At 40.6% G+C, this 12,691-nt stretch overlaps 1 protein-coding gene across 3 annotated transcripts in view; it reads left to right on the forward strand.

Moving 5' to 3' along the window:
* Window positions 1–10,865, forward strand: part of LOC147022759 (uncharacterized) — a 59,815-nt gene extending 48,950 nt beyond the window's left edge. For all 3 annotated transcript variants that reach the window (XM_085887552.1, XM_085887551.1, XM_085887553.1), the window contains exons 11-12: window positions 5,704–5,820; window positions 9,196–10,865. In XM_085887552.1, the coding sequence (XP_085743678.1) occupies window positions 5,704–5,820; window positions 9,196–9,330 (252 nt within the window). In that variant the 3' untranslated portion in view covers window positions 9,331–10,865. The remainder of the gene's footprint in view (window positions 1–5,703; window positions 5,821–9,195) is intronic.
* The last annotated feature ends 1,826 nt before the right edge of the window (window positions 10,866–12,691 follow it).

Consider the following 12,691-nt stretch of genomic DNA (forward strand, 5'->3'; position numbering starts at 1 on the left):
AATTAACCTTAAGAGGGAAGACAACCCTGCGACCAATTGTTGGAGCAGATGGGTTTTCTTCTTCTTTTGTATAAAGCACACGGGTCTGAGGAGCATTTTTGGCTGCGTGTGGCTGTGCCGCTGATGCAGTGCCCCCTGCAGGTTAGAGCAGAAATTTGTTCAGGGTGCCGGCGATAGCTCATTTCCTCTTCACCAAGGACATTGTGGGATCTTTCACGTCCACCAACTAACGCTGGTAGATGAGACGCCCAGTTTAACGTCCATATCCGAGGGACAGCACACACATTGATGAATCGCCATGCCTGTGAGAGACCAGGATGACAGTTTGTGGTCGGGTCCGAATTTCAACCTAGCCGAGACTGCTCAGAGATTAGTGTGAATATGTGACTCTTTCATCACCTCGTGGAGTGAAGGATATCGTGGGATCTAAAAACGTAGGAACACTTTTTGTGGAAGGAGGAGTCCAGATGCACGCTGTTTAAATCTGATGGCAGGGTCTGTTGGCAGTATTAAAATGCCAACTAGAACTGCCACTTTATAACTGCTGGCAGTGATGACCGGGTACCCAGTCCGTCCGCCTTTGACACAACTGACACAACGTGAGACTTAAATCATAGTCGCAAAGTTTCGCATTTATCGGATAAGCGGTGCCAGAGAAAACATTAGTTAATGGTGATACAAACACAGGCCTGCTTCGAGACGGCGCGGAACAGACGAGTTACGAACCGGGCAGCATAAAGCGTTCAATTTCCTTATTACTGGCGACCAGATTCAAATAATTAAATAATTCTGGCTGCCAAACCACGTGGCCGATCAGGTTGAAATTTTAAACTTTTGTTTCACATGTAGCCTAAATTATAAATATGAAGTTTCGCATATATAGAAGTAGTGGTTCCAGAGTAAACATGAATTAATATTTATCCTTCAATCTAAGATGGCGGCCAAACCATGTGACTTGTGACCTCATAATTTTTACCATGTATGCAGATATCAGGAAGGATGACAGACGCAAATTTTCGCTTCGATAGGTTAAGCAGTTCCAGAGAAAACATTATTTAATATTTTTCTTAAATTCAACATGGCTGCCAAACCATGTGACCTATCAATTAGAAATTAACAAACTTGTATTCGCTACTCATGTGCAATAGGGGTGTGAAGTTTCCTTGATCAGATTAGGTGTTCTGGAGAAGAAGATGTTTGAAGGTTTTAAGGTAAATTCAAGATGGCCGCCAAACCATGTGACCAATCAAGAACAAATTAACAAACTTGAGAAAGGACCTCATGGGGAATATATGTGTGAAGTTTCGGCTTAATCTGTCTTGCCTTTCTGGAGAAGAAGATTTTTAAAATTTATTCATTTTCAATCCAAGATGGCTGACGAACCATGTGACCTATGACATCAGAAATTTACATTCTGCTTCCAACTGGGTATTGGAACACGTTTGTAAAGTTTCGTGTTAATCGGTAAAGGTGCGTTTTTCTATCCAAGATGGCCGCCAAACCGTGTGACGTGTGATGTCATAATTTTTACCATGCGTGCATACACGATGGCAGATGATAATTACAAATTTTCGATTCGTTTGGTTCAGCGGTTCCAGAGAAAACATTATTTAATATTTTTCTTAAATCCAAGATGGCGGCCAAACCGTCTAACGTATCAATTCGAAATTAACAAACTTATATCGCCTACGTGTCCCGAATATAGTTCTGAAATCTCCCTTCATCCGACCAGCGCTTCTGGAGAAGAAGATGTTTGAAGGTTTTAGGTTTTTCAAGATGGCCGCCGAACCATGTGACCGATCAAGAACAAATTAACAAACTTGAGAAAGGACCTCATGGGGAATGTATGTGTGAAGTTTCGTCTTCATCTGTCTTGCCCTTCTGGAGAAGAAGATTTTTAAAATTTATTCATTTTCAATCCAAGATGGCTGCCGAACCTTGTGACCTATGATATCATAAATTTAAATTCTGCTTTCCATCGTCGACCCGAACAAGAGTGTGAAGTTTCGTAAATCGGATAAAGTCGATTTTTCTATCCAAGATGGCCGCCAAACCATGTGACTTCTGAGGTAAAATTTTTTTACCATGTATGCAGACTTGAGGGAGGAAGGCACTTGCAAATTTTCGCTTTGATGGCTTATGAAATACCAGAGAAAACATTATTTAATATTTTTCTTAAATCCAACATGGCGGCCAAACCATGTGACCTATCACTTTGAAATTAACAAACTTGCATCGCATACATGTCACGAATATAGTTCTGAAATCTCGCCTTCATTGGACCAGCGCTTCTGGAGAAGAAGATGTTTGAAGGTTTTAAGGTTTTTTCAAGATGGCCGCCAAACCATGTGACGTATGAACAACAAATTAACAAACTTGAAAGAGGACCTCAGGGGGAATGTGCCTGTAAAGTTTCGCCTCAATCTGCACAGCCGTTCTGGAGAAGAAGATTTTTTTAAAAAAACAAGATGGCGGCCGAATTACGTCACTGATGACGTCAAAATATTTTTTTCTACGATGAATTTTTGTGTAGATGATGCTCAAGAAATTTCAAATTTTTGCCATGTGGCGTTCTACTTGACGAATTTTTACTGGGATACCTCTTCACTGATGACGTCACGAAAAATCACAGGTATACCCGAGAGGGAGCTTGTTCAAATGTATCAAGCGAAATTTTTTTACACTAGAAGGTTTCCGAGATACAGAGGTCCAAAGTTGATCTGTTTTTTCAAGATGGCGCCCGTATCACGTGACCTATGACGTCATAATTATCAATTATGTATGCTATCAAAAAAGATACATATCTGGTGAAAATTTTGTGTCGATTGGTCTTACCATTTCTGAGAAAATGGCATTTAAAGCGAAAAAAACTGGAAATTTTGCAAATTTACGGCGGAAGAAAAATAATAATAAAAATAATAATAATAACTAGAACTGCCACTTTATAACTGCTGGCAGTGATGACCGGGTACCCAGTCCGCGTCCGCCTTTGATACAACATGGGACTTTCTGCAGATGACAGTCGCAAAGTTTCGCATTCATCGGGAAAGTGGTTCCAGAAAAAAACATGATTGAAGAGTGATACAAACAGAGGCCTGCTTCGATATGGCGTGGGACTGAAGACCTACGAACGGGGCAGCACAATGCGTTCAATTTCCTTATTACTGGCGAACAGATTCAAATAATTAAATAATTCTGGCTGCCAAACCGCGTGACCGATCAGGTTGAAATTTTAAACCTTTGTTTCGCATGTCGGCTAAATTACAAATGTGAAGTTTCGTATATATAGAAGCAGCGCTTCCAGAGTAAACATTAATTAATATTTATCCTTCAATCCAAGATGGCGGCCAAACCATGTGACTTGTGATGTCATAATTTTCACCACATGTGCAAACACGATCGGAGACGATAACTGCAAATTTTCGCTTCGCAAGGTTAAGCAGTTCCAGAGAAAACATTATTTAATATTTTTCTTAAAACCAACATGGCTGCCAAACCCTGGGCCCGATCGCGTTGAAATTTCAAACCCTCATTCCGCATGAGTGTTCCACCATACAGGTGATGTTTCACCTTTATTGATGCAGTATTTCCAGAGTAAACATTAATTAATATTTTTCCTTCAATCCACTATGGCTGCCAAACGCTATGCGTCGTACCTCAAAAGGGGGTGAGAACTTTTATTCGGCATGGAGAGGCGGTCATAGTGGTGGAGTTTCGCCTGGATCTGTTCAGTCCTTTCAGAGAAAAAGACGTTTAAAGATATTATTTTTCAATCCAAGATGGCTGACGAACCATGTGACCTATGACATCACAAATTTATATTCTGCTTCCAACTGGGTATTGGAACAGGTTTGTGAAGTTTCTGTAAATCGGTAAAGGTGCGTTTTTCTATCCAAGATGGCCACCAAACCATGTGACATATGACGTCATACTTTACCGCGCGTGCACACACGATGGTAGATGATAATTCCAAACTTTCGATTCGTTAGGTTAAGCGGTTCCAGAGAAAACATTATTTAATATTTTTCTTAAATCCAACATGGCGGCCAAACCGTGTGACGTATCAATTCAAAATTAACAAACTTATATCAACTACGTGTCCCGAATATAGTTCTGAAATCTCGCCTTCATCGGACCAGCTTCTGGAGAAGAAGATGTTTGAAGGTTTTAGGGTTTTTTCAAGATGGCCGCCAAACCATGTGACCGATCAAGAACAAATTAACAAACTTGAGAAAGGACCTCATGAGGAATATATGTGTGAAGTTTCGTCTTCATCTGTCTTGCCCTTCTGGAGAAGAAGATTTTTTAAATTTATTCATTTTCAATCCAAGATGGCTGCCGAACCTAGACCTATGATATCATAAATTTAAATTCTGCTTTCCATCGTCGACCCGAACAAGTGTGTGAAGTTTCGTGTAAATCGGATAAAGTCTATTTTTCTATCCAAGATGGCCGCCAAACCATGTGACTTCTGAGGTAAAAATTTTTTGCCATGTATGCAGACTTGAGCGAGGAAGGCACTTGCAAATTTTCGCTTCGATGGCTTATGAAATACCAGAGAAAACATTATTTAATATTTTTCTTAAATCCAACATGGCGGCCAAACCATGTGACCTATCACTTTGAAATTAACAAACTTGCATCGCATACATGTCACGAATATAGTCGTGAAATCTCGCCTTCATGGGACCAGCGCTTCTGGAGAAGAAGATGTTTGAAGGTTTTAGGGTTTTTTCAAGATGGCTGCCAAACCATGTGACGTATCAACAACAAATTAACAAACTTGAAAGAGGACCTCAGGGGGAATGTGCCTGTAAAGTTTCGCCTCAATCTGCATAGCCGTTCTGGAGAAGAAGATTTTTAAAAAAAAAACACTAAAAACAAGATGGCGGCCGAATTACGTCATCGATGACGTCAATAAAAACATTTTCGTCAGTGATTTTTGGCGTAGATGATGCTCAGAATTTTTCAGATTTTTCCCATATGGCGTTCTACTTGACGAATTTTCACCGGTATATCGCTTCACCTATGACGTCACGAAAAATCACACGTGTTCCCCATAGGAGCTTAGTAAAATGTATCAAGCAAAAATTTTCCATTGCACGGTTTCCGAGATACAGATGTCCAAAGTTTATCGCTTTTTTCAAGATGGCGACCGTACCACGTGACCAATGACGTCATAATTATAACGTGATTGTGCTATCAAAAAAGATACATACTATGGTGAAAATTTCCCGTCGATCGGACTTCGTGTTCCAGAGAAAATGATTTTTAAAGCGAAAAAGGGTGCAAAATGCCGGCGGAAAAAGAAAAATAATAATAAACAGAAGAAAAACAATAGGGTACCCTGTACTCACAGGGTACCCTAATAATAAACAGAAGAAAAACAATAGGTTATCCAGTCCATTTGACTGGATACCCTAATTATGGGCTCAAGGACGACCATAATATGTAAGAACTCTCCATCTCAAAGCAGAGGACATTTGCAACACCATCAAGGTGTATTGGTAAAGTAGTTGTTTTTCTCAATAATAAAATACCCCAAAACATTAATATTGCCTTAAATACATTATAGAATATTCTTCATAGTCAGAGGAAGGGAAACGTTGTAGCTTATTGAATGATCTTCACTTATTTTTTTTTCATTGTCACAATATTACTTAGGTCATAGAAGTTACGTGAGCTTGTCTTTCCCCTTGCCAGACTCTTCAAGATGCAGGGTTCTCTGAGGTTCAAGCAACAGATTTGACTTCCAAGTTTGTGAAATGCCTGCACAAGGAGCTTGCATGCGTGGAGACAATCCGAGAGGGGTTTGTGAAGGTGAGCAGCAAAGGTCTCTCAATTCCACGAGTAATGGGAGAAGCTTATACATGTTCGCCCTGCCAGGTATCTCAGATGTAGCATATTTGCTTTTGAGCTGTCTTATCCGAGTTCAATTCCTTCTCCAATTTTAAACTATCGGTATCAAATATATAAAGCTCTTTATAACCACTCACTCACTCGTACAAATGTTTAGTACTTTCTCGGTGGGATAGAAAGATAGAATTTTGCATATTGATATAACTCAAAGCCACAATTCCAGAAAAACCAATTCTCCCGAAACTGTCCCTAAATGTCCATAACTGAAAATATCTGTAAATAATAAAATAATGATTTTTAAAGCTTGTTTTAAAAAAAAAAAAAACATCTGGAATTTTAACGCTACTGAAGCAGTCTTATACATCACCCTTCTACACTGCAATAAGATGACGTTGAGTCACAGTTTAGGAGATGGAGACTTTATTCAGCACCATACAATGCAGTATCAATCGGCATCGTATGTAGACATATCAACGGCCTCTTCCTCACCCCGATACTGCACCCTCTCACATGTCACGCCCTCATCTTCATCATCATCACCGATAGTGATCTTACTCGGGCCGTTGGCTCCATGATGAAAATTTTCATGGATAGGTTTCACAAAGTACATTTATGCAGTAATGCGCCTATTTTAAAGACGCCAATCACAATCCTAAATGCAAGCAGACAATACAAAATATAAATTCCATTTCAAAGCAAAAATGGTTTCAGCAGCAGCAGTGCAGTGCCTATCTTGAAAAATGAATAGGAGAGGTGCCCTGCCAGCCAAGCCACTCAAGAAAGTAGCTGAGCAGCTGTCTTCGGCCCAACTCAAACCACGCAAAACTCGTGCGAGGCACTGTCTCCTTGGCTTCATCCCAACTGCAGCAGCGAGAACAACTCTCCATGTGGAGATGGTTGGAGGAAACCACCCACCGTTAGCAACAATCCAAGGATGAAGCTCGTTCGCTATGTAGTCGGACCTGCGTGAAGCGAGCGAGTCCACGTGTACCAGTGTGGCCAACTCTGTGTACAGCCTGATACTGAACAGGAAAAAAGGCGATGACACGGCCCCAGTTGACGCCATCGACGAAGCAGCTGTCAGCACGTTCACCAGGCAGCCCCAAATCCCTGCCAGGCTCACAATCCCCAACGCTTAACCAACAGTAACCACCATCCAGCTCGACGAACACCTGGGGTGTGTTCATTTACCAAGTTCCTTGTAGAGCACTCGCCAAGTGGCTTAAGCACTCAAGCAAGCACTCCATTCAAAACCGTTGATAAGGAATGGCTGGCTTTAGCAAGTGATAGCTCGCTGCTTGGAAACTCAACACACACTAAAAGTTATTGCATACAGTAACGACACATGACTTATTGCTTGTAAACACCAACGGTTCATTCACAGCTTTTGCAAGTCATCACAGCATGTCCTTTATGCCTCAAACTCCATGTCTCCACAAGAAACTTAGTAACTGAACACACCCCCTGGCGCAGCCATGCTGTGACGTCATGCGTGCACGGGGTATTAACAATCAAAAAATCTCATGCTATTTATCGATATATGACATGGTTCTTGGAAATATTATGAAGGCAACTTGTGTTGTGTTGAAGTATATAATTCAATTTAAATAAAGGTTGAAAAGGCGTATAAATAAATTGATTCCGGGTTTTACCGCCATTTTACCCAGTGTCGATTATATCACCCTATCTAACACGTTACATTAGTTCTTCGTGCTGTTGTTTGTGTCCCCTGTAACGTCCTAAAAAACAGTAAGTTACCTGTATGGAACGATTTTCAGTTTATTTTGACTGCCAGGCAGGCAAACAGACCAACAATATTATCTCACTCCTCTCTGCGCATGCACAATCTGGACGAATTCGAGAGACAAAGTACAGTAAAACGAGAAAGCTGTCTTCCTATTCTTGTTCAAAATTTGACATTCAATTTAAATAAGTTGTTCCTCGATCATAAACTGATAAGGCAGACAGATGGATGGACGGACAGATATGAACCAATTGTTTAATCCTGCTTTTCGCTTCGCGTGCGCGGGGTAACAAAACTCTGCAGATGGTGCATCTCTTCCTCGGCTGGAACGGGGTGGAGCTTGGACTACACATAAATAAAGAGCTCGATCTGCTCACTCACTCTTCATTGAATTAATAAATTTATCTGCTTCCAGAATGCAAGCACAATCCATCAGCAAGAATATAAATCTGCTTGATTCCTGGCCTGAGGTGCTTCACAGGCAGGACGTTGGCTCATTCGAATGAGCTGTCCTTCAGCGGGGCATTCAGCTGGATGTCACTTGTACTAAACTTTTGCTGGTGGACGTTAAAGATCCCACATTGTGTTTCACGAGAGTAGACCATAGTAATGGGGAACCCTGGCAAAATTATAATTCCTGTCGGGTTGGTTCTCAGCCAACAACGTTTTTGACTGTCATGAGCGTCTGGATGCTCTGTGAAATGTGCTGCCTGGCATACCTTGACTTTCAACTTGACACCTTCCATGGTGCAAAACTGTATTTTAGGAATTTTTTTGTTTTGCCAAATTGGTATTTTAATGCCCATGTGCATTTTCCTGCACTCGATGTTGGAACACAACACAAGCTTCCTCGATTATCGTTTGTACTTGTTTTCATGTGGAGATGGTTGGGCTGAGCACCGCATCTGTGCTGACATGGAATGTCTAACCCTAACGAAATGGAATGGCAGCAGCACATTGCACCACTCTAAAAGCATGCAACCGAATGAAACTACCAATTAATTATATGTGCTAGGTGATTATATAAAAATTGTCCCGAACGAAACTAATTAATGTATGTGGGTCTCAAGAGTCATCCTTGCTTGGCCTCCATTGTGCAAGTACATTGTACAATGTATGGTATTCGTAAAGGCATGAATTATTTGGATTATGTCATTATTCAGAAGTTTATACGTCACTTGTGTGGCCATGAAAGAAAAAGAAGAATAAATAAGTAAAGTGGTCAAAATGTAACAATGGCTGTAATTCCCCGTCGTTGGAGTTTACTTTTCTTTTAATGTCTGCGTTGTAAGATCCGGGCAAAGGACAATACAGGAGACGGACAAGATAACAATACGTTCCAATCTAAAACAGCAAACATATGAAGGAAAATCTATGAAGGAAAATCTAGAAGTACGTCTGCATACTATATATATGAAACGAAGACGTCAAATGAGTGCGTTGTCAACCCCGTTGTCAAGCATTATGTAACCCACCATTGTCAACCCCCCCCCCCTCCACTTCGTGTTTCATGAAGTGCCTTCATCACCTACAGTATGAATTAACCACACTCGCTGAAATCTCCTCTTCCACAACCTTTCATCTCATTTCAGGATTTCTCGCAGGCCGGCTACGACGAGATTGTGAATGTCTGGAGACAGAAGGCCGAGCGATGCGCTGCTGGAGAGCAAAAGTGGGGCATGCTTTTGGGAACCAAACCCACTCTGAATAACAACCAAACCATATAGGGGAATAAACCACACCTGGGATTTGTACAAATTTGGTTTCATCACCCCAACAATGATGCCAAAATACATTTTATATTGAAAATGCATCACTGTATTGTGAGTTTTTAAACAGCAGACAGTACTGAAATACAATCTATGAAGAATAATTATGAATTGTTTTTCATCGTACATTTCTCACGTGAACATTGTTCATAATACATAGTTTGGTTATACATAGCTGACTGTAATTGCAGAGCATATAATTTGTCTGAGGAATAAAACTTTTAAAAAGTCATATATAAATATATATATATATATATTTGAAATATGATATACAGTGCCTTGAGAAAATCCACACCCCCTTTCAAAATGTTCACCTTTTGTTGCCTTATATCCTGGAATTAAATTGCTTTAAATCAGACTTTTTCCATCTTTACATATCTCGTAACTCACAACTTCCAAGTGAAAAACAAACTCCACAAATTTCAGAAAATTAATTTAAAATACAAAACTACAATATCTTGGTTAGATAAGTGTCCACTCCCCTGAGTTAATACTTGGTGGAAGCACTTTTGACAGCAATTACAGCTGTGAGTCTGTTGGGATAGGTCTCTACTAACTTTACACACCTTGATTGGGCAACATTTTCCCATTCTTATGTACAAAACTGTTCAAGCTCAGTCAAGTTGCGCGGGGAGCATTGAGGGACAGCAATCTTCAAGTCATGCCACAGATTTTTCGATTGGATTGAGGTCAGGGCTCTGACTTGGCCACTCAAGGACATTTGTCTTTTTGTTCTTCAACCACTCCAGAGTAGCTTTGGCTGAATGCTTCAGCCAAAGTTGTGGGTTACGATGTGTAAATAAAGATGGAAAAAGTCTGATTTAATGTAATTTAATTCCAGGCCTGTGTCGGAGCGGCGACCCATCCAGGATTGTGCCCAATAGCCAAGGAGACTGCTTCGGCAGCACCAACGCTCTGCACAGAGTATGGTCCCAATGGATGGATAGAATTCCAGGCTTTTAGGCAACAAAAGGTGAAAATATTGAAATGGGGTGCACACTTTCTATCGGCACTGTATATTCAAATCTGAAATTAATTTAATTGTCTGGTCTGTGGATTGGGTTTCTTTTCGGGTTACTTTTATATTATCTTTTTGGTGATACCCACGATGTATCCATGAATGATTCTTCCTAATTTGTGACTATCTATTTTTGAATGCAATTGTCATTTTAAACTGCATCCCCCTCCACCAACATTATGTTCCAGAAATGGCTTTTCCCTCCCCCCCTCACCCTCATCCATGGCTCTTCCCTTCCTCTTCATCCCCATACATGGCTCTTCTCTTACACCACCCATCACCTGATCCATACCTGGCATCCTGGCTCTTCCCTCCCCTGAACCCCCACACTTCGCTCTTCCCTCAAACTACCCCACCCCACCTCCTCGACTCCCCTCCTTTCTCAATTCTGTTACTCTCCCTTCCCTTTGTTTGCTCGATATAATCCTTACCCCCACCTTTTCCGGATATATAATAAATGTATACATGAACTATTGCTGTGAGGACTCCTTGAGATGTGAAAAACATCTCAAATTCGATCCAATAATTTATTTATGATAGTTTTCTTCGATAGTTAAAGAGCACCTGTTCATCTTCCATGCAGGAACACATTAAAAGCACTGATTATAGGATTCAAGACCTGCTGCTGGGAGGTTCTCTATTGGATCCCGCAAATTCAAAGAGGATATTCAGACATTGTAAACATAATAAGCATGATATTGATGCCTTGACTGATATAATAATTTCCAAAATACCTGTACTCCCTTTTTTCTGATCCCTCATGACCTCCACCTACAAAGGTGGACAGGTTTTCACCCCTTTCTGTCTGTCTGTTTGTTTGTGAACTGTTTGTTTGTGAACAAAATACCTCAAAAAGTTGTGGAAGGATTTATTTCCCTTAATAAATCTCCTAATTTCTATTCTCAAAATAATTGCACAAAAACTAGAAAGGAAATACTGTACAGTACAACAAATCTCAGTCACTTGCGAACCACCTGGCTTTCATAACCTCCAAGGTACTTGTTAAAGCTATGACCTTGTATTTCATGAACCTCATAAGAACAATCCTTTCAACACGAAGGCTTTGTACTGTCAGTGCAAGAAACTTTTAAATTGTTAAAACTCCTTTTCAACAGACTCCGTCTCTGTAACTTCGCCAAATAATTTGCTTTTTGCCTTTCAGGATAAGATACTTACTTGCAGTGCAGTTATGAAACGTACTCGAGTTCCGCTACTTTGTTTCTCACATCGCAAACTTCTGTTTGAATCACTTCTTACCTGTTCGTCACAAAATGCTTTCGAGTGGACCATCAATAATCCATCTTTACTGGAACCAGTTGTATCATCTTTCAGTTCTCTTCACTTGTAACCAAACGAAATTTTGCTCCATTGAAGAATCTACAATTCCCATCTGAAAAGAAAGCTTCAGTGGACACAAACGATATTCAAAATTACACACCTGTTTCTCTCTTACCTTTCATTTCCAAGATTCGAGAACGTACCAATAAACTTTTGGAATACCCACAATGGTATTGTCTTTTTGAACCCTTCCAGTGTGGTTTGAAACGGATACACACTACTGAGACTGCCCTCCCCTTAAGGGTGTAATTGGTATACTGCAATATGAGTTCAAACAACTTCAATGCAGGAGAAATGGTTGCAAACCTTTCATTGTTTGTCTGAGTTTTATCATTTTTAAATGCTGAGCATCAAGCAAGGAAGCGCATGTACCATTTTTGAAGTCTTTCGTATGACTCGGCTGGGGTCGGGTTCAAACCACCGCCCTCCTCGACTCAGTGTCCTTGACTCTAAGCGTTACGACACGTAGTCTGGTCATGTTCTGTACAAAGCTGGTTTTTTTTAGCGTACCTGGAATTTAAATTCCAGATAAGGTATTGTCATCGTGCACCGTCCACCTCTCCATCGGTCCACCTATCCATCTGTCCGTGTCCTTTTTTGACTTCTCTGGCCAAACCGCTCGCAGCAACATTCCTCTCCTGACTGGTAACAGGAATTTTAAAGCTCGTTCTGGTCATGTGACTAAGTTGGTCAAAATGGCCGACTTAGTAAATTTCTTCAAAAATCTTCTTCTCAAGACCCACCAGTCAGAATGCGACCAAATTTGGGTTCAACATTAGGACAGGGTAGGGATGTTAAACTGTCAGTCATTCCAATCACCTGACCGGAAGTGTGTCAAAATGGCCGACTTCGTAATTTTATGGGGAAATCACGTAAATTCCTTCAAAAGTCTTCCTCTCCAGACCCATCAGTCAGAATTCTACCAAATTTTGGTTACAATATTAGGCCATGGCCCAGATAAGC

The sequence above is a fragment of the Eptatretus burgeri genome, chromosome 7, assembly GCF_056783735.1.
Source record: "Eptatretus burgeri isolate ZD-2024b chromosome 7, Ebu_testis_v1, whole genome shotgun sequence".
NCBI classification, from domain to species: domain Eukaryota; kingdom Metazoa; phylum Chordata; class Myxini; order Myxiniformes; family Myxinidae; genus Eptatretus; species Eptatretus burgeri.